General features: G+C 41.8%; 1 protein-coding gene across 1 annotated transcript; it reads left to right on the plus strand.

Annotated features, from left to right (window-relative positions):
* The first annotated feature begins 865 nt into the window (after positions 1-865).
* SQLE (squalene epoxidase) lies at positions 866-17,432 on the plus strand. The gene is made up of 11 exons (XM_053994636.1): positions 866-1,937; positions 3,998-4,250; positions 4,540-4,720; positions 7,356-7,452; positions 10,431-10,544; positions 11,353-11,524; positions 12,310-12,405; positions 12,925-13,067; positions 14,180-14,276; positions 14,719-14,806; positions 15,591-17,432. The coding sequence occupies exons 1-11, from the start codon at positions 1,644-1,646 to the stop codon at positions 15,781-15,783; spliced, it is 1,728 nt and encodes a 575-aa protein (XP_053850611.1). The 5' UTR covers positions 866-1,643; the 3' UTR covers positions 15,784-17,432.
* The last annotated feature ends 5,804 nt before the right edge of the window (positions 17,433-23,236 follow it).

Here is a 23,236-nt window from a genome sequence, read left to right on the forward strand (position 1 = left end):
TAATGCTGCATTCTAACAAGTACGCAGCCCAGGAAAAGTCCCTCTTGGAGAAATGGGAGGACCACAGGTTAGTGCACTTGAGGAGTTCAAGGTTAAAAGAGGAAGCTCAGGTTAATCCTGGGCTGTATCAAAAGCAGAGTGGCCAGCAGGATGACGGAAGGGATTCTGCTCCTTGGCTCTGCTCTGGTGAGACCTCACCTGGAGTGCTGTGGGGAGCCCAACACAATACACACAGGAGGCCACATCGGATTGAGGCCAGATGAGGGCCACAAAGTTGATCAGAGGAGAAGCAGCACCTCTCTTATGAAGGCAGGCTAAGAGCGATGGGGTTGTTCAGCCCAGAGAAGACTCTGCGGAGACCTTACAGCACTACCCAGTGTGTAAAGGGGCTACAACAGAGCCAGAGAGTGACCTTTCACAAGGGCATGGAGTGACAGGACAAGGAGGAATAGCTTCAAACTGAGGAGGAATAGATTCAGATTAGATATTAGTAAGAAATTCTTTACTGTGAGGGTGGTGAGGCACTGGAACAGGCTGCCTAGAGAAGCTCTGGATGCCTAAGTCCTCAGAGTGTTCAAGGCTGGGCTGCATGGGGCTTTGAGCAATCTGGACTAGTGGAAGGTGTCACTGTCCAACCTTCCAATGCCACTTCCAACTCAAACCCTTCCATAAGTCTCTGATTTCTCCGATGGGTGGTGCCTTATTTAACGTCCCCCGAGCAGGGGACACGGCCGCGCGGCCGCCGCTGCGCTCGGCCTACCAGCGCCCCTCAGCGGCCCCGCCCCTCACTCGTCACCTCGGCAACCCCGCCCCGCCCTTCGCGTCACATCGCCCGGCGGGCGCAAGCCCCGCCCCCCCTGCGCTCCGATTGGTCGGTGGCCATAGCGCCATCTCGGCATAGCGCCGCCGATTGGCCGGCGCCGCTGAGGCACGGGCGCGCGGTGCCCGCGGGGCGGCGGCGGCCGTTACTCATTAGCATGGCGGCGGGGCCGCCCCTCCCGCGGGCCGCCCTCGCCATTCGCGCCTGTTGCCCCGGGTTCCCTCCCGCACCCCCCATTCCTGCCGCGAGGCGCCGCCGGGGGCCGGGACCGGCTCAAAGAGGGAGGCAGCGGCACCGCATCTTCTCTCCGTGAGGCGGCTGCGGGGTGCCGTGGTGCGGGCAGGTAGAGCAGAGCACGGCCGCACCCCCCTGGGCGTGCACCGTCCTACCCCCGCCCCGCGTCGGCGCCGCTGCCTCATCACCGGGCGTGAGGGCTCCGGCAGCATCGCCGCCGCCAGCGGAGGAGAGTCCCGGCACGGAGTGGGACTGGGCACGGCGGAGGGGTGACCGGGGGCGGTGAGACGAGCTCCAGCTCCTCTGGCGTCGCGTGTCCGGGAGGGGATTCTTGAGAAGACGTTTTGTATATTGTTTTTTTTTCGATTTCGGAACCTCTGTCCAGGCTCCTGTGGCAGCCTGGCGAGGTGGGGCTTGTTACTCTTCTGGGGCTCCTTGTTTTTCCATTGGAATCTCCCCACCTTCCAGTGAAAAGGAAATCGTCTCTTTTCTATAGATAACATTTTTTCATCCCTTCCACGAAACCTTATTTTCGGCAGCATCCATCTGCAGCGAAGCTTTGGAGCAACAGCCGAGGTCAGTGACCTTCATGATGTGGACCTTTCTGGGTATCGCCTCCTTCATTTACGTGTATAAAAAGTGTGGAGACCTCATGACTTACGCTAATAAGGAGGTGCTGCTCTCCGTGCTGGTGTTTTTCTCGCTCGGCTTGGTGCTGTCGTACAGGTACCACTTCAGGGGGCCCAGGCAGCGGCACCAGCAGAAGCAGAAGTCGCACCTGGGGGTGCTCTCTGATGTGCTCTCAGCTTTGCCTCTGGTTGGCTTCTTCTGGGCCAAACCCACCCCGGCGTCTCAACAAGTTGAGCAACCCAAGTCCAGAAAGGTAAGTTGGATTCAGACGCGGCACGTGAGGTGAAAGGTCCTGCTGCTCTTCCTTCTGGCCACTGACCCTCTGCCTTGATAAGGGAAAAGAGCTAAGAAGGGGGTGGTCAGGGTTTATCTTTAGATGCTGGATGTTTGATTTGTCATATTTTGTGTCGGTTTTGGATGGCAAAAGAAAGAGTGAAACTTACTTTAGTAGACCAGGGGTTTTCTAGCATCAAAACAAATATGTTTTAAGAAAGATTTGGAGTAAAAGATTATCATAGTAGCAAAAAAATATCTTCAGTTGCCAGTCTGTTGTAGAGATGAAGGACTGGAGAATCTCTCCTATGAGGAGAGGCTGAGTGACTGGCCAGCCGGGAGAACAGAAGGCTGTATGTAAATACCTGAAGGGAGGGTGCAAAGAAGGCTGCGCCGAGGCTTTTTCCATCACTGCCTGGTGACAGGATGAGAGGTGATGAGCACAGACTGAAACAGAGGATGTTTGCTCTGAGCATCAGGAAGCACTATTTACTGTCAGCGTGACTGAGCACTGCAACTTTCCCAGAGAGGTGGACAAGTCTCCATCCTTGGAGGTATCCAAAACAGGGCCCAGGCCAGTCTGCTCTGACCCTGCTTGAACGGGGGCTTTGAACCCCATGATGTCCAGAAACCCTTTCCAACCTCTGCCATTCTGTAACTTTCTGATGAGCTTACAAATACTTAAGGATAAAATACATTTGTTTATACAACTGCAGATAGAGTTACTGGGAAAAGATTGCTGACCTATTGCTTGTACAATAGGTACAGGACCTGTTCAGATAGTCAGTCTGTTCCCTTGAGCCCTGCATGAGCCTTGCTGTGGAACAAGTAGAGAGCTGTAGGTGGTGCCTGGAGTCCTGCCATCCGAGACTATGAACTGGACATAGATATCCAGTACATCTGTGGTCAGTGCTATTTGGCTACTTTCCTGTGTACTTCTGGGCAATTTCCCATGAGCGCTGACCCCTCTCACAGAAGTACATGAAACTGGTTTTGGCTGCAAGTCAAAGGTTTTTGATTTTTATTTTGTTTTCTCTTCAAACCTGCCTTTACCAATTTCTTTTGTTACCTGAATTCAGATAGCTAGTTTTGCACTCTCTTGCTGTATTGTAGATATAAACATGATACTAGGCCACTCAAAATTCTAGAGTCAGTGTGTTTCACTGATGCAATCGTATTTTTACCAATGTCAGCACTGCAGTGCTGAGGCATTTGTGAAAGACTGAATTGAACTCTCATCTACCAGCTGGAGAAATGATTTGCAGCTTTGCACTGGAGTTGCCCTTAAAATTATTTTTCACTTTGAAGTGTATGTGATTTGGTGCTGTTGGGAAGGTTCTATAACAGAGCTGATTTAAGATACTAGTTTCTGTATTAATTGATGTCCAGTCCAATATATGTCAATTCTTAACAGCTTTAATGTGGATGAATGGTGATTTTCCTCATACTTTTAGATGTTACATGAGTTTTCATTTCAGGACTACTTCTTAAAAGCATTTCTCAGGCAGCTGCTTCTGCTGGCACTTTTTCATTCTGAATATTACCATAAGTTGCTGTTTAGTTAGTTAGGTAGGTTCACTTAGAGTATAATTAAAAAGGAGTATGTTTTCCAGAGAAATACCTTTTTCATTAAAAAGTGCTAAGGCCTCCATGCTGGAGTGGTTCACTGCTATGAAGGTATCAGTCTTACTTTATAGGACAAGAATATGGGACAGCCTTTTCTTACTACCTTTTATAGCAGCTTTCAATCTCTGACAGTTTTGTTTGTGGTTTGTCTTGGATCAGCAGGGCAGGTTTTAGCCAAGGTCTTGATTTGCAACAGTGTTGGTTTTTCTTTTTTTCTGCTTGTTGTGCTTTTGTTGCCTTGTAGAGTATGACAGATTCCATTCTGGACAAAACTAAACTGCAAGATGCCTTCCAACTACCAATGCACCCTCAGTACCCTGGCTCGGAGTAGAGCTGCTCCAAAGTCAGCCCTCTTGATAGGTTATGGTATGTATCCATTGGCACCTGTAACTTTGTTGGCTTTGTTTTCCAAAGGGTAAAAAAGAAGTGAACTTCTCAGATGTATATCTGACAGACACCGCTCCAAATACAACATTGTCACCCCAATATGATCCAGAAATTATCATTGTGGGATCAGGTGTTCTTGGTTCTTCCTTGGCCACGGTGCTTTCAAGAGATGGAAGGAAGGTGACAGTGATAGAGAGGGATCTGAAAGAACCTGACAGGATAGTTGGAGAATTGCTGCAGCCTGGAGGATTTAATGCTCTTCGAGACTTGGGTCTTGAAGGTGGGTACATTTCAAAGTGTAAATAGATCTGTAACACAAGAGTTACTACACTCAACAATGTATTTAGTAAAAGCATGTCTACAGGAAAAATGAAGAAAAACATTATCTGCACTTAACATTTGAATTAAAATCGCTTGTGTATTTCCAGTTTGCTATTTTGAAAATACTCTTCTTTCAACATGTGTATTTTGATTAAGTAAATTGGACCCTATTTAAAGAATGTCTTTAATAAATAATTAGTTTTTCTTAGCAACTTGTTTTAACTCATCTGTTGGCTTTTATCTTCCAGATACAGTAGAAGGTATTGATTCACAAATAGTAAATGGTTACATAATTCACGATCTAGAGAGCAAGTTGGAGGTTGAGATTCCTTATCCAACATCTGAAGACGGACGTGTGGCCAGTGGAAGATCTTTTCATCATGGCCAGTTTATCATGGGTCTCCGAAGGGCAGCTATGGCAGAGCCCAAGTGAGTCACGTTGTGAACAGCACAGTTGGGATCCAGAGATTCAGAAGCATTGTTCCTCTCATTTCCATGAAATTCCTTAACCATTTCCCAACACAGAGGGCTGTGATGAACAAGAGGGAGAGAAAATAGCAGCTATAGTTACTCATTCTGCTCTCTGTAGACAAGTTCATAAGTTACGTACACATCATATACATATATATTTATAATGCTTTGGGACAACTTAATCTTTAAGGGAGGATGGGCTTTAAATATTAGGCAAGATAATTATTTGCCCATCTGTGTGAGAGAACAGTTCACAGGTGAAGGGTTGATTCTCTTCTGCTGATTCTTGGGTTTGGCATTTTACCAGAAGTATTTCTCTTTTTGGTGAGCAGCGCACAGAACTTTAGACAAGGCATGAGTGGCAACTTTAGCACTATTTGTTAGATCACAAAATGGTTTGGGTTAGAAGGGATGACCTTTAAAGATCATGTAGTCCAACCCCCCTGCACTGGGCAGTAGCATGTAGCTTTTCCACTGATGTTATCAGTGATGATAGAAATCAAGCGTTTACATTTGTATGTTGTTTTGCTTTCTTTTTTGACAATAAGAAGTAAGCCAAAGTAACTAAAAAGGAGCACTAAAGAGAAGTACTCTTTCCAGTTTCAGAACCTTGAAGACAATTTCTTTTCATAATTAAAAGAAAAAAATGGGTGTTTTCTCTTAACTGTTTTCTTTCGTCTATAAAAGAGATAAGAAGTAAACTTTTATTGAAATAGAATAGATTCTAGAGGCTGCTTTCTGTGTGGTATTTTTTTTGTATTGTCTTTTTTCCCCTGCTAAATTTATTCCCCTAAAAATATCATAATGCCATATGTCCCCTTTACAAGGGACACATGGCATTATCATATTTTTACCTAATATCTTTATTCCGAGCTGGAAAATTGCTTTCTCCTTTCATATTTGTTATATCATACGAATTACTAAAAGTGGCACTAAAGATAGCAGCTCTGTAGTACAGTTAAAAGTAATGGTGACTGCGTTCACTATCTCTGAAACCTAAAGCCTTCTTGAGGCTCTAAGTTCAATGAAATTTGGGCATCTGAGTGCTCAACTTGTGGGAAAAACTCCAGTAGCTGTACACAGTCTTTGAAACAAAAACTTGCAAAAATCATGTTTGTGACTTGAATGAAATTATTTCCCATTTTCCACACACTCTTGAATGTTTGTTTTGTGCGTGCTTGCTTGCCATTTAATTTGTGGCATAGAAAAGTGCATGTTTATGTGCAGTGAAAGATCAAGAACTCTTAATAGTGCCAGGAGGTTTTGGGTTTTGTTACAAAGCTTTTGAAGATATAGAGAATAATTATTACTGATTAGTATATCCTCTTTATAAGCACTAGGCAATATGAATGTATTTCAGATAAGTAAAGTTATTTTTGCAGCAGAAAGAGGTAGGGCATCATTGGTTTATAATAATAAAATAATTATATATAATTATAAACTCACTTATAGTGGATGAGAACGAGAAGTGAGCGCTTCGGTAACTGAACTGACAGCTGTAAGAGAAACTTAGAGCTGATAGGATGTGCAGGACTCTGATCCCCTGCCATGCTGCTGCAGTCCCTTGCTGTTGAGGTTTCTGTTGAGTGCTCACTCATAACCATTCATATTTTGATACAGCCAACATGCCTGTTGCCTGTCAAATTAAGCCAGTCACGAGCTGCTCTGAAATGCCTGTACTGGATGCCAGGGGAAAAAAGACATTGAGATGCTTGTATTTCTTTTAAGAGCCTAAAATAGCAAGCTGTTGTATTCTCACTTGCACCTTTAGCTCAGTTCTTAAAGTTGTGGAATTCCATCTGGATATGGAATATTTGCGAAAGATTCAGAGTGTCCCGTTTCGAGCTGCTAAATCTGAAGTGCTGTGATCAGGCCTAACAGCTCAGACCCAACAAAGAATATAAGTTTACAGAGATTTAATTTCTGAATTCAAAATAACTCTGGTTGGGAGATAGAAGCAGGGGGTGCTCCACTCAAACATAAGTGTTAGCAGAATTTAAAAGCATAAATATAAAGAAACCAGAACTCTATCCCAAATTCCTGAGGTGACAAGCTAGGTATCTGTGTCCTAAGCAGGTTAGGTTAGTTTAGACTGCTCTGAGAATTATGTGCCTGATTTTTATCTAGTGATCATGTTAAGGGTTTAAGTGCTGCTGATTCTGCTCTTTAAATCTCCTCCGAATTAGTTCTCACCTGCACTGTCAGCGATTCCTAGCTTTTAGCAGAGATGACTCAGTCAGCTCCCTGATTCCTGACCATTATTAGGTGTGAAACTCCTCTCGGCATCTCTCAAAGGGCTATGGGGCACAGCTGGGGACTCTGCTAAGTGACAGGATGTTTATTATAAACAGTACAGTTTTTAGACTATTCAGTTATCAAACCAAAGGTTTTGATAAAAACTGAAATTTATGACCAACACTTTTTGATATTTAATGTGGCTTCAGAAAGTGTTCAAGAACCCTTTTTTTGTGAAATATAAACAATATTGGCAGAGACAACATTATTGAAAATTTGGTTTTCTATCTATGCCTAGTGCCTTGAAATGCTGGCATCATTAATCCTCTTCTGTTTTAACCCCTCTGTTTCATTTCAGTGCAAAATTCATCGAAGGGACTGTGTTACAGTTACTTGAGGAAGATGACTGTGTTGTGGGCGTTCAGTACAAGGACAAAGAAACTGGTGACACTAAGGTAAGAGCTTTCTGTTACAATCTTTGTTAAATTGTTGAGAAAATTGAGGGTTGCTTTATATATATAATTTTTTAAAAGCTTGTATTTCAGAGCACTGGTACAGAAATAATGTTATCAAGAAAGCGAAAGATTCAATAAAGGGAGATTATTTTCTAGTGCATACAGTATGGGAATTCTTGTTATAACTTCTTATGAAGCTTCTGCTTTCTCTGGAGAATACAGTTCATTATTTGTTTCATTATTCATATGTCTGGAGTTTAAAATCTTTCAAAAGTTCCTGGTGAAAAGAACAATATGTTAAGATTTGTGTTTCAGCTGTGTGTAGTGGTCTACATGTCCACATGTACTTCCACCATCTAGTGAGGGACTGAAAATGATAAAGTTACCTATTGATAGTGAAAGCTCTGTCTTGTCATTTCTTGGATGACAGAAAGAGAATTTTGGCATATTTTAATGCTGATCTGCTGGCTAAATGCTATGAAACTCTGTGAACTTAGGAGAGACCAGTATGGGTAGAGCCCCTGTAGTGAAGTTCTGGATATGCTGCCTATTCTCCAGGAAAACCAAATTTGTGATCTTCTTTGTGGACTTTAAAGTTCCTTTGTTGCCTAAAGTTATGTAGATGTACTCTGATGGGAAAGATGGGAATCTGCCTATGCCGTGCTCCCCTCCATACTAGATGGAGAAAGTTCCTGAGTAGCTGGAAGATCCTGCTCTGGTATCTAAGATCAGAGATCTGACATCTTTCTATCTCTAAGCCATTTAGAAATGGGACTGGTGGCATAGAACCGTATAGGAGAGAGCTTTTTAAAAGTACTTGCCAAAGCTGTGGGGAGCAAGCTGGTTTTAGACTGTCCTCAGGCAAGTGCCATTTCAGCCCACTTAACAGCTAAGTGCTGCAACAGAGCAGAGAAGTAACAACATCCTTGACCCCTCTTGAGGTAGCTGGAGGAGGAGTGAGTTCCAAGTCGTGTTCCTTGGTCTGTCTTACCTGCCATGTAATATGAATGAAAATGTATTAGGAAATCTACTCTAGGAGAATAAACTGCTGAATCATGGGTATGGGAAAGACAGGGAGTTTGGAGAGGAGGAGGATTTTTTTGCAGGGAGAAGGGTGTTTGTTGGGATTTATCTCACAAATTCAATTGGCTTTATCATCCAGAAACATGGAAGGGTGTTTTTGTTGTGGTTTTTTTTTGTTTTTTTTTGTTTTTTTGAGGGTTAGAAGGGGAATGTGCATATTTTGTTTTGAGTTCTGTTTTTAAGCTTCACACACTTATGGATGTTATTGTTGTAATTTTAAGTGTGACTTATTTGAATACTGGGTGACCAGTGTTCTAGCCTGCATCTTTCCTGAAAGTCTGGATGTTGTTCTAAAGTCCTTAAGTTTCTTGTCTGTATACCGGGGATAAACAAACTCATGTTTTGCTCTGAATGCTGAAGTTCTGTGGCTGGAAAAGGCTGTTTCGTTTGCTGGCTTAGATCTCCTTTGATTTTAGAAATCTAGTATATTAGGAATTTCCATTAAACATTTCTGTTTTCTATGTTTCCCTGCCTGTGAGTTTTTACAGCTAGGAAGCTCTTAGCTGAATAAGAACCCCAAACTCAAGCCTGTTTACATTCCTTAGCCTGCTTTAATAACTAAAAGAGGCTGTGTTGTGTAAATGTGTTTTTCTGTTCTTTCCATCCTATATTCTCCACCACATTACCTCTGAGATTTTTATTCTCTTAAATGAGGTTCAAATTAGCCAGTATGCTAAAGGTCAACTTATATTTTTTTTTCAAAACTAGACAACTGAATAGACTCAAGGTTAATTGTGTTGACTGTGGAAGAATTATAGCATGAGTGTTCTACTCATTAGACAGCAGGAAACTGATATGGACTTTGGTCTAATAGCAGGAAAAATTAGAGTTTACACTCATCCTAGCTAAGAATCCATAGAAAGAGGTGAATCCATAGTAGAGGTAACTCTACGCAGAAGCTCACTTCTATAACCACAGACACCATAAAACACGTTTTACCTTACTCACATCTACTATCATCTGATTTTGTCCAACTTCCCTTCACACAGCCAAAGATGTTAAGGTTTGTTTGACCAAGTGGAGTCAGACTTGAAGATCCTTGTGAGTCTCCCACAACTTAGAATATTCTATGATTTTATGAATTCACTCCAATATTGGTGGCATCTCCTCATAGAGGAACTCACTCACAGAGTGACTCGCCCATACAATAGTAAAAGATTTCCTAGGAGTACTAATGAATCACAGTGTGCTTTTTTTGCCTTACAAACTGAAAGCTTAAAAGGAGAAGTACTTTTTACTGCTTATGCCAAGCATATGAAATCACTGAAAGCTAAGGCTAATGCTTGTTGTAAATCTATTGTCATTTGAAGTTCAATCACTGAACATACTGACACTGAGAAAGCTGTAGGTAGAAGGAAACACCTACCTTTACATGCTTCCTAATATAATAATGTTGTTATATGACCGTAAAAGGCATAAAAATACATTTTAGTATTTGGAATTATTTGCTTATGTTTAAGAAGAATGTATGTGTTAAACATCCTAAGTGAATTCAGAACTGCTTGGAGTTCCCTGTGTGATCTTTTAAAGAAGAGCCTACATGCTTACAGTTTGTCAGTTTGTTATACTTTGGTTTGGTTTTCTTTAGCTGCTTATACATAGTTCTTGAATTTGAAAGAATTTTTCTTTCTTCTGAAGAGCATTACAACCTGAAGGGAACCAAATACTCCTCTTTATTGTATTTTTTAATCCAAGTTTCTAAACAGTTCCCATAGCTGTGTTTTCTAAAAAAGCTGGAGTATATTGTTAGATCAGCTTGTGTAGCAAATAGATAAGTATGAATACAAGGAAGGCAAACCCCACAGTATTTCCTAATACATATGTTGGGCATTGCTTCTCATTGTTCTGAAACAAAATTGATGGTGTCTTATCTTTATTCTTAATTTATGCTGCAGGAACTTCATGCTCCACTTACAGTTGTAGCTGATGGACTTTTCTCCAAATTCAGGAAAAACTTGGTGTCCAGCAAAGTTACTGTTTCATCCCATTTTGTTGGTTGCATTTTGAAGGTAACTTTTATGTATAATACTACATAAACCACTATGCTGTTGCTGAAGGTGGGGTACCTGTAACCTGTATAAACATATTTGCCTTCAGGACCTACAAACTTCAAGAGAGAAGGTAGTGTCCTGGTTTTGGACTGGGAATCTGGGTTGGTAGCTGGGTGGTTGGAGAATCCAGGTAGAAATCCTGTCTGGTTCTTTCACTCTGTGTGCTGCATTAACTGATGCATTAACAGCAAAAATAATGAAGGGAGAATGAGCCAAAGCAAACAGAATTTTCACTAGACTGGGAACACTGACTGGTAGGAACTCCAGTACTTTTTGGGTCTTCTAATCCAGTTAGAACTGCCCAAGTTTGTCTACTTTTGGAATCTCCTTTAAGACCTCATTAGACAGGGCCCTGTGATTCTTCTTCAACTGGTGTGTCCAAGTAATTATATTAAGACTAGTGGATTTCTTTCCCTCCCACACTTTCTTTATGAAAGGAAACAAAATTATCTTACTGAAAACTACTACATTGATAATGTTACAGGTTTTTAATGGCATCTATTAAATCTTGGTGAGGCATTCAAATGAAATTGATAAGTTAGTGATTCTAGTAAATATTAAAATATATTGGCAAAAGAGTTGTTGCTACACTGAATTCAGAACTTTCTTTTTGAAAACACTTCTTCATTTAAGAGAATAATAACACAAACTTAATATGATACAGGATTTTATTTAGAAATGTTTTAAAAATTATTTTGTATGTCTGATGTTTAATACCCTTTCATTAATCAGTCTCAACCTTTCTTCTCCTTCTTTCCTTTTTAAGGACGCATCACAGTTTAAAGCTAATTATGCTGAACTTGTTTTAGCTAAAACAAGTCCAGTGCTAATCTATAAGATTTCTTCAACTGAAACTCGGGTCCTTGTTGATATTCGAGGGGAAATGCCAAAAAATTTAAAAGAGTACATGATTGAGACCATTCATCCACAACTACCTGGTAAGTCTGGAAAGACTTCTAGAGAATTATCACATTTAAATATGTCTAAAATAAAGGAGACACATTTCATTGAATTAATAGAACTGTGTGGTTTTTTTCTGTGTGCACAGTCACTGTTTCAGGAACCATTCACCCTTCTTGGGTTCCACACCACACAACACACAGAAGTTTCTTCATCTCACAGCTGTGAGATCAGCAATTCAGAAGGATTATATAAAGCTCTGGGGTCCCCAGCACGGGAAGGACGTTGACTTGTTGGAATGAGTCCAGAGGAGGGCACCAAGTTGACCAGAGGGATGGAAGGCTCCTCCTATGAGGAGAGGTTGAGGGAGCTGGCTTTGTTCAGTCTGGAAAAGAGAAGGCTTTGGGGGATCTAATTATGCCTTCCAGTACTTGAAGGGAATCTACAAGAAAGATGGGGCAGAACTATTGACAGGGGCATCAGTGACCAGACAAGGGGAAATGAGTTCAAATAGAGAGTAGGTTTAGATTAGGTATTAGGAACAAATTATTTACTGTGAGAGTGGTGAGGCACTAAAACGGGTTGTGGCTGCCACATCCCTGGGGATGTTCAAGTCCAGGTTGGATGGGGCTCTGAGCAGTTTGGTCTAGGGGAAGTGTCTCTGCCCATGGCAGGGGGGTTGAATCTACATGATCTTCAAGGTCCTATTCCAACCCACACCATTCTATGACTCTGTGATATCTCAAAGAGATTAAAATGGATTGTATACAAATTATTTGTGTCTTCGTCTAACTACTGTAACTAAAATATTTGGTTGTTGCAGATCACTTAAAGGAACCATTCTTAATAGCAGTTCAGAATGATCGCTTAAGGACTATGCCAGCCAGCTTCTTGCCTCCTTCAGCTGTAAACAAGAAAGGTGGGCACTATGAAATAAAAGGAAGAAAAAAGACATCATAAGCATCTTCTGTGGCATAGGACTTCATTGTCTTAGATGCATATTTGTTGTTCAATACAACTGTCTCATAAATCTTCTATTAAAAAATAATATTTTGAATTTGTGTACGTTGGGCAAAATGTGAAGTAAATGCTTGCTTTATCTCTAAGTTTAATTTACTCCATTGCTCAAGCTTATACAAGTGTAGCCTAAGAAAAAATAATAAAAAGTTAAAGAAATTAATAGTGTGTTCTTTAACACATGAACATGCATACCCATAGGGTAAAAACAGTTTGACCTTGATTATCTTAAAGCTTTTTTAAGTCTTTTAATTTAAAGACATAATTTGTGGGGTTTTTTTTATTATTTTCTAGTTGTTATACATCTTATTTTCTGGTGGGAATGAATTCTTAGTAAGTTTGATGTTTTTAATGGAAGATTTGAATTTTAAGATTCCATAATGGTTGTGCAGTATCCTATTGTTTTTTCTCTTCTACCTAGGTGTTCTTCTTTTAGGAGATGCCTATAATATAAGACATCCTCTAACTGGTGGAGGAATGAGTGTTATTTTAAATGATGTTAAAATATGGAGAAGTTTGCTCCAGGATATCCCAGACCTTTATGAAGATTCTGATGTTCTTAAGGTGATTCTTTATTTTGGACTTATTTTAGACAGCTTTCACTGCAATTCAGTGACACACTGCTAAGTTTTATGCAACTCGGGGACAAGTAAGCTATTGCTGAGGCATAGCAGTTTTCAAAGCTTTGGCTAGAATAATCAGATATCAGGCATTCACCAGTGGAGCTGTGGTCTGTAACTGCTGTGCTGTGTGGCAAGAGGCAGTTTCAAAACTTGGCACACTGACCTGCTGTGTTTTACATAAGGAGATTGGTGTGCTGTGTCTAGTCAGGATGCTTTGCTAGGATAACCTGATATTCCCATTTTAATAGGGTATTTTTAACCAGATTGATCCTAAGTGTAGTGGGTTTGAACCATTACACTTGTGTGAGTGGAACTTGGACAATAATGACCTTGTGAACCCAGTCTTTCAAGAGACATCTCAGTCTCACTGGCCTCTTGCCTGCTGCATTGATCTGAGTAGTAAGTTAGAAGGGATCCTTCTTCCCCAGGATCTGCTCCATCAGTGTTCATGCAAGGTATATTTTTTCAGTGATACTTAGTCCCAAAATTCTGATGAGTAGATAATAAGATTTCTTATTTATTTGTTTACTGCTTTTAATGGGGCTAGGCATATTATCTTGGCTAAATTACAAGTAGTATAATTGTAGACTGCAAGTAGATTATCCAAAAAGTGTATTTGACAATTGAGAAGCACTTAGAGGAACCCTGAATGCCAGGACAGTTCAGGAGTTACCTGACCACATGCAGATACTTTTATGGCAGCTAGTCACCTCAGACTTTGTCATTTCCTATTTCTTACCAGTCAGTTGAAGGAACTAGCTGAGCATTACCCTTCAAGTTTCAGCTGTATCCCAGACACCCTCTGTAGGATGAGAAACATGCTCTGGAACTACCTTTTTCCTCCTATATTTAACTTAAGGGGAGCCTGCATAACTGGTTCAACAAGTTTTTGAAATTCCTTAATGACCTAGCTTGGAATCACTCTAGCATATCACTAAATCCCTTCTGCATGTACCTGAGCATGGCTCTTGCCAACTCACCTCTTTGGGAATCTTTTGAATGTTCCTTTGCATTTACTGACAGGAATACTTATTTTTCTTATTTTTTTTTCAGGCAAAAAGAACATTTTACTGGTCAAGAAAAAAATCTCATTCTTTTGTAGTGAATGTTCTTGCCCAGGCACTTTATGAGCTCTTTGCTGCCACAGATGGTAAATATATCTTAAAGTTAATCTCTGATTAATTCCAACTTGGTAAATAAATATGACTGGGAAAGGGATATTCGTGTGTGTGTATATATGTATGTATGTATATTGTTATAGATAAAAAATATATCAAATCAAAGAATTTTAGTAAGTTTTCTTGTGTTCTCTGCCTAGTTTTTTAGACAGTTTTAGCAATGTGAAGGCAAGTCTGGAGTAAGAACTAAATAAAACCCAAAGAAAAACTCCAAAGAAAACAATAATCAGTTAATACAAAAACATGTAGATATTCTGCAAGACTATCCTTTGTATAAATAAAAGCAGCTTCAAGTCCAGCTGAATTGAACAGAGCAACAGCTGCCAAAGTCCTGGATTTAATATCAGTATTGTACATGCAGAGAAATGTTTCAGTGTGTGTTGATTATATTTGTTTTATTAATTAATTTTGTAGATTCCTTGCACCAGCTAAAGAAAGCCTGTTTCCATTACTTCAGACTTGGAGGAGAATGTGTCGCGGGTCCCGTTGGATTGCTCTCAGTGTAAGTTCACTGTGATGGCAGTGGTTATTGTGAGCCCCTGAGAAAGCTGCTTTGCTCCCCGTCAGGTGGCTCAACACAGGGAGGATGGCCCACATGAGCCTAGATTTTAAGATTATACTGAAGGTTGGTGCTTTATTAGAAACTCTGTCTTTAAGTGCCAACTATTTTTTTTTTTTTTTTTTTTTCCTCCCTGCATAAAAAAAAAAAGGGCACTAATAGCTGGTGGCCCCTAGTGTAGGTGGTATAGGAATTTGAATTAAGGTAGAGGGGTCCAGAGCAGCTGGTGGAGATGTTTCCTACTTGACAAGCTGAGAGTAGTGTTGGCTGAGGCCTCCATAAAAAGCTGTAAGGAAATCTCTAGCTATGAAGGTGTTTGAATGACCCTTCAGAAACTTGTGAATGCACAGTAAACCCTACTACTCTGAACATAGGAGATCGTGTGCTTTTATATTTCTCTCCTTTTGGACTGAGAGCTAAAACTGAAAAGCCTGTTTAAAATATTCCTCTGGAGGAAGACAAAGAGTAAGAGGTAGATAAAGAGAATCAAAAATGAAGAGAAAGCAGCAGTGTATGTTGGCTGTGTTGTAGAAGGGGATGCAGAGTGTGGAGCAGCTGAAGAGAACCAAGTTTGTATTTTTCAGTTGAGTTGGCAGGACCAGATCTGCCTAAATCAGAAGGGGGTGTGTGATATTGAGTGGAGATCTGAATCTGTAAAATGGAAATTTTTGAGTTCTTTCTGTTTATTTACTAGTTTTATCTGTTTTTTTTTTTTTTTTTTATGCAGGTTATCTCCTAAACCAATGGTACTGATTGGCCATTTCTTTGCTGTGGCCTTGTATGCTGTTTATTTTTGCTTTAAGTCAGAGTCCTGGATCACCACACCTCGAGCAGTTTTCAGTAGTGGAGCTATTCTTTACCGCAGCTGCTCTATAATATTTCCACTTATTTACTCTGAAATGAAGTATTTAGTCTATTAAAATCCAGGGTAAAATGACTGGAGGAAGAAAGCATGAAAATCACAAGGCCTTCAAAATCTTTGGACATGTACTATTTAATATTGTATTATGTTCTCCTCAAAATGCAATTTCCTTGATAAGGTTTTAACTTAATTTTGGTTTTGTGGTTATATACATATATATTATATGTAAATATTCTTTTCTTTGCAATTTAAGTTCAAAAAGGAGTTAGCTGTTTACAAGGACCATAATTAAGTGTTGACGTGGTAGATAATTGCCAGTTTTGACAGAATTTCTTTCCTTGCTTTATGCATTGCTGAGTGCATCACTAATATTAATAAACTGAGAAGTGAAAACTGTAAACCATATGCTGCTATTATCCTTCATGCTTTTTTCTGTTCAGTAGTTCCATAGACTCTATAACTGTGAAATATTGTAACATTCTTGATTTGGTTATTTCATTAGGATTTGCATCTGTTCTGTTTCAGTTGTAGCTAATATACTGGTTTGTTGACACTTAAAAGGACACTGTAAAGGATGTCAGATCTTGATGTGTCACTATACCTTTAATTTCAGTTACTGTTGCAAGTGCCATGTTGCTCTTCTGAATTCCTTCTTTACACCAGAATTCATTTTAACAAGTAGTAACCAAATCTTTGCTTTGTTGGCTGCTGCAATGCACTCAGGTAGTGAAAGCACATGTTTTTGAAAATTTCTTCCTATCTCATTTCCTTTCAAAACCTTGAAAGTTTGGGGTTGTTATGCTTGGTGTGTGTGCAACTGAAGTTTAACACTGCCATGAACTGAAGCACAGCAACAAACTGTATCCACTGAAACAAATTAAGTCCAGGCTATTTCCAGTAGACAGTAATCTTTAATATTACTTCTGAAAATTAATGAAAAGCACCATGAAAGTGTCCTTTTAATACTTGGAGTGTGGTGGGATTATTTTTCCTGTAGGAATTACTGCATGCTACTAAAGAGTTCATGTCTATTCCTATTGGTCACTATTCCTCTCAATGTTATCAGTGTGATTTCCATTGCTCTTGTGCATCTGCACTTTCTGTACCTTTCTTATGATTTGTCTGGGTATAACTGTATGGCTCTGCTCTTTTGGCTTGCCTAAACAATCACATGTGAGTGCAGCCAGCGGTCTGGAGAGTAGTAACAGGTTTTTATTCTTCTGTACTGGTGAAACTGTGACTCTACCTTGAAAATGACAGATTGCATAAGCTGTGTATAAACATCCACTTTATCTTGGACTGTGAAAAAAATCTGTGGAGAGACTTTATTTAGTATTTTATTTGATGGGTATTTCAAATGACCTTTTCTTTTCCAGAAGCAAAAGTATGTATATTTTTCTAACCATGATCACTTTTGATACCCTCTTGAAATTACAGTCATCATGAATACGTCTATGTTGAAACTTTAGGGTAAAGAACTAATATTTTCAAATATCATTATATATGGTAACTAAATTATGCCCCTTTAAGGGTACACAAAGTTTGCAGGATTTATACAAGTGTTTTCAAAATTTGTGACAATTTTGAAAATATTGATTAATTTTACATTTTTTATTTTTTTATATTATTTGCAGTCGGTCTCTTTAAAATCATGGATAAAAAGTCCTGAGCCTCAGCTTACGTAAATAAAAAGTTATTATATCTGTATATTATTTTTGTTGTGTGTCTCTGGTTAAAGAGTTTTGTTAAATTTTAATTTATCTTCTTAAATTTACATATATATGTGAGGAGTTTTTTCCTTTCTTGTCTTGAATTCAGTGCCTGGTTAAGTGTCTTGATCACGGTAGCAATCATTTATTGGAAATTGCTGGGGGAGAGACAAGTGTTATGTGTGTGTAAGAAGGATCAACCTGAATATATGACCATGAAATGGCTGCGTGCCTGGTCCTCGGGACAAGATGAAAGGCTTACTTTGAATTACCAAACAGAGTGGGATAATTGTGACAGAGCAACACAGGATGGGGCTTCTGGCTGGGATTACGGATGAGCTGGTCTTTAGTATGTTGGCTGGGTGCCTACTCCAGCTAGTGGTGGCCCACCAGCTCTGCCCCAGAGAAGAGTTGCAGAGCAGAATTTCAAGCTGTGCCCTGACTGCAGTTATTTTCTCATGGATGCAGAGGGATGTTGGGTGGTGAAGGAGAAGTCATGAGAAAAGCAGTTCTTGAGTCAGCTGAGACTAAGAAGAGTAAAGCTGACAGTGAGTGAGTAACGTCCGTAGGTAAAATGGCCAAAAATGGAATCTAACAGCACCTAGTGCTAAGCTGCAGCATGCAGCAGATGGTCCGTAAGAATCCCGATTTTCATTCTCTACACCCATCTGCCACAAATAAAGGAGCATGTAAGGAAGGTTTTGTCACAGGCATGATTCAGAATCTGAGAGGAGCAGAATGCAGGCGTGTTTGATGCAACTTGTGAGTTGTCTATTTTCTAACTCTGAAGAGGTTAATTCAAAGGATTTCTACACTGCAACATTTAATGGCAATGATATGCCATTAGGTGAGTGTTGTGGGCACAAGGAGATATGAGTTGTGGGATGTGGTTATCTCTCTGGTCCAGGACTGGTGCAGCTGCAGGAGAGAGTAGAGGGAGGAAGAGACGTAGCTACATAGTGGTGCGTTTGTAGATGTTCACATGGTGCAGAAGTATGAAAACTTGCTTGTAGTGGAAAGAGGAGACAGTATCATGGAATCATAGAATCGTTAACTTTGGAATAGACCACCAAGATCAGTCCAAGCTTTGACTGAACACCACCATGTCAACTAAACCACAGCACTAAATGCCATGTCCAGTTTCTTGAACACTTCCGGGGTGGTGAGTCCACACTTGCTGGAGCAGCCCATTCCAATGCATAACCACCCTTTCAGTGAAGAAACTCTTCCTGATGTACAACATGAACTGCACCTGGCACAGCCCAAAGCCATTTCTTCTTGTCCTGTTGCTGATTGTTTGGGAGAGGAGATGGACCCCGACCTGGCTACAGCCTCTTTCAGGCAGTTGTAGAGAGTGATAAAGTCCCTCTTGAGCTTCCTTTTCTCCAGGCTAAACAACCCCTGCTCCCTCAGCACCTCCTCACAATATTTGTGCTCCAGACCTTTCCCAGCTCCATTGCCTTTCTCTGGCCCTGCTCCAGGACCTCAGTATCCTTCTTGTAGTGAGGGGTCTGAGACTGGGCACAGAATTTGGCTGCTGCACTGCAGAAGAGATAGGTGGGGAAGATGTGTGGAGCATGCTGCCTGTACACATGGCTTTCCATGTGTAAACTGTGACCTTTGCTACTTCAAAGGCTGCTCACATCCCCACCTATGTGTTGGTCTTTGTTGTAATACTGTTGATGCTCATGGGTTGTTTTGTGTCAGTAGGGCATTAATTTACTGTTGGGTCATAGTCCTTGTACATACTGCTCTCTGATACCAGCTTGTGTATTCTGGACAAAAGTGAAATCCATTCAATCCAGAATAAATATGGGCAGTTGATAAATTATTCATCCTGAAATTCTGGCTTGCTCAGCATGGCACAGTACTACATGGAAAATAGTGTCAGCAGTTCCTAAACTGTTCCAAAGAGCTGCACCAGCTCCTGTGCTGTGCAGAGTGAACAGAGGCATGACTAAGTTTGCTGAGATGGAATTACTCAAGGTACTGACAATAAAAGCTGACAGGGTATTTTAAATGGTAACTGAAATCCACTGTTAATATAAACAAAGTAATGTAAATAGAAAAAATAATCCTGATCACAGAATAATTTGTTTTGGAAGGGATGTTTAAATCTCATCTACTCCAATGCCACTACAATGAGCAAGGACATTTTCAACTAGATAAGGTTGCCCAGAGCCCTGTCAAGCCAGATCCTGAAAGTTTGCAGGGTTGGCTTTCTACCCTCTATCTCTGTGGGCAACCTGTTCCAGAGTTTCAACACCCTCATTGTAAAAACTTCTCCCTATTGCTAGTATAAATCAACCCATTTTCAGTTTAAAAACATTGTCCCTTGTCCTATTGCAACAGGTCCTGCTGAAAAGTTTGTCCCCATCCTTCTTATAGAACATGGTCAAGTACTGGAAGGCCTCAATAAGGTCTCCCTGGAGCCTTTTTTCCAGGCTGAACAAATTTCCTAGCCTGTTTTCATTGGAGACTGATTTCTCTAATCATCTCCCAGCCCCTCCTCTGGCCCTGCTTTAACAGGTCTGTGTTGTCCTTCCTGTGCTGGGCACCCCAGAGCTGCAGTTCTCCAGGGACAGTCTCACAAGAACAGAGCAAAGGTGGACAATCCCCTTCTTTGCCCTGCTGGCCCTGCTGCTTTTGATGCAACCTAGGATACAGTTGGCTTTCTGGCTGTGAATGCACACTGCTGGGTCATGGCCCAACCCATCTACCAGCACCCCCAAGTCCTTCTTGGCAGGGTGCTCTCATACCATTTGTTCCCCAGCCTTTATAAATACTGGGAAGTTCCTCAATACATATGCAGGACCTTGCATTTGGCCTTGTTGAACCTCATGAGGTTTTCATGGGCCCAGTCCTCAAGACTGTCAAGGTCCCTCTGGGTGGGATCCTGTCCCTCAGGTGTGTCAACTGCACCACTTAGCTTGGTTTCATCTGCAAACTTGTTGAGGGTGCACTCAATTCCGGTGTCTGTGTCATTGATAAAGATATTGAACAGTATTGGTGCCAATACAGACCCTCATCACTATCTCCCTCTGGACATTGAGCCATTGACCACTACCCTCTGGATGTGACCATTGAACTAGCTCCTTATTCACAGAACTGTCCACTCACCAAATCCATATCTCTCCAATTTAAAAAGGGTCTAGTGGGGGACCTTGTCAAAGGCCTTACAGAAGTCCAGAGAGCTGACTTCTGTAGTTCTTCCCTTGTCCTCAGATGAACACACCCCATCACAGAAGGCCACTGGGTTGGTCAGTCAGGACTTGTCCTTGGTGAAGCTGTCCTGAATCACTTCCCTGTTTTCCATGTGCTTTAGGACAGCTTCTAGGAATATCTGCTCCATGGTGTTCCCAGGCTGACAGGTCAGTAGTTCCCAGGGTCCTGCTTTTTAAAGATGGCTACCTTTCCCCTTTTCCAGTTGTATGGACCTGACTGCCATGATTTTTTGGATATCATAGAGGGTGGCTTGGCAACTACATCAGCTAATTCCCTCAGGACTCTGGCAGGTATCTTGTTGGGTCCCATAGACTTCTGTATGTTCAGGCTCCTCAGGTTCCTCACAAACCTGATCTTTCCTTATAGTGGGAATCACTTTGTTCCCTCAGTTTCCATCCTGCTGTCCATCCACTTGAGAGGCATGGAAGAGAGGTTTCCATTGAATTCTGAGGCAAAATTTGTTGAATACCTCAACCTTCTCCTCATCCCTTGTTACCAGCTTCATGGCCTTGATTCTTTCTTTGACCCTCCTTTTCTGGTTAACAAACCTGTAAAAGTCCTTGTTATTCTTTGAGTCTTGCCAGGTTCAGTTCCAGCTGTGCCTTGGGCTTCCTCATCCCGTGCCTACACAATCAAACCTCATCCCTATACTTTCCCCAGGTTGTCTGTCCTTGTTTCCATTGCCTGTTCATTTGCTTCTTGCCCTGTAATTTGACCAGCGGGTCCCTACTCAGCCACACCAGTCTCTTGCCCTCATTGCCTGATTTCTTGCTCCTGGGGATCAAGAGCTCTCACACTCTATGGAAAGCATCCTTAAAGATCTGCCAGCTCTGTTCTGCTGCCTTGTTCCAGAGGGCAGTTTCCAGGGGTCCTATTGTCCTAAAATTCAGGGTCCAGATTTTACTCTTTGCCTGACCCATATTCCTCAGGAGTGTGAACTCCACCACTGCATGATCACTGCATCCCAGGCTGCCTCCAATCTTGCCCCAAATTAGCTCACTGCATTCATGCCCATCAGGTCCAGCGTTGTATCCCCTCTGGCAGGGCTGTCTATTACCTGGCTGAAGAAGTTGCCCTCCATGCATTCCAGGATTCTCCTGCTCTGCTTACAGCTTGCTGCGCTACTTCCCCAGTAGATGTCAGGGTGGTTGAAGTCCCCCACCAGGACAAGAGCCTGTGAGTGCAATGCCTCCTGCAGCTGGAGAGGAAGGCTTCATCAGTTGGTTCCCCTTCTTCAGTGGCCTGTAGTGACACCAACCACAAGGTTCCCATTTGTTAGCCACACTCCGGTTATGGGATCTGTCCCACCAAGGTTCAGCAATGACAAGTAGGTCACAGCTTTCTAGCAGCATGGTGGCTTCCAGCTCATGTTCGTTGTGTTCATTGGTATAGAGGCCCTTCAGGTGGGCTGTCAGCTGTGTCACCTTCTCAGAGGGGCACCTCTTAATTCCTTTGAGGTATTTCACTGGTGTTTCCCTGATTGCTTCTATTATCCCAGGTGTCCCTGGCTCATCTCCATAAGATTTACAATGCTCTCCAATGTGGTGAACACCTCTAGAGCCACTTGTCTGAGGGCCCTCACAAGCACTCTGTCTCTTTAACCTTGGTGCATCCTCCCACAGCTTGTCACAGGCAAGCCTGATATTCTCCCTCTTCCTTGGCATGTCTAGTTTAAAGCTCTATCAGTGAGCCCCGCTGGCTCCTGAGCAAAGAACCCCTTCTCCTTTTGAGAAAGGCGAATCTTGTCTGATGGCAGCAAGCCTGGTGCCGTGTAGCCTATCCATTGTCAAAGAAACCAAAATTCTGGCAGTGACACCAGCCACAGAGCCATGAATTAGACTGGGTCCATCTGTTTCTTATTTCTTGTTTTTGCCAGCAACTGGAAGGATAGAGGAAAAAATTATGTGCTCCACATTCCCTTACCAACCAAGCCAAGGTGCTGAAGTCTTTTTGGATGACCCTTGGATTGGGATGTTGTGGCTCCACAGCCACCCACATGGAAGACCAGTAAAGGGTAATAGAGCCTGTCAGGCTAGGAAGTTTCCTGGAGTTGTCCTGAACCTAGACCTCAGGGCAGCATCAGACTTTCCTAAGAGGAGCATTTATCCAGCATATTAGACCCTCTGTTCCCCTTAGAAAGAAATCACCTACAACTACAACCCATCTTTTCTTCCTCACAGACGTGGTTGTGATGTCTTGTTTAGGCCTTTCTGACTCTGTCAACACCTCTGGTGTAGCTGGACCTTCATCCTCATCACATGTTGACTGGCATTCCACCTACAGAGCCTCAAACATACTGTACAGAGGCACCTGGGAGAGTGAGGTGGACAGGGAGGGATTTCATCTGCTGCCCAAGTAAGGACTTTACTTTTTATCCATTTGCTCCTTTCTTTGGAGCTACTGTCTGTCTCCTTCTCAGACTCCCTGATGCTCCTTAACCATCCTGCTTCCTCTCTTTAGCTGTGCCACCAGACTGAGCAAATCATCCACCTGATCACACAGGCGTTGTTTGTACTGCTGTCCAATGCCAGTGATGATGATGGGGAACCCAAATGAATGTCCTGGAATCACCATGAC

Source organism: Vidua macroura, chromosome 1, assembly GCF_024509145.1.
Source record: "Vidua macroura isolate BioBank_ID:100142 chromosome 1, ASM2450914v1, whole genome shotgun sequence".
NCBI classification, from domain to species: Eukaryota; Metazoa; Chordata; class Aves; order Passeriformes; family Viduidae; genus Vidua; species Vidua macroura.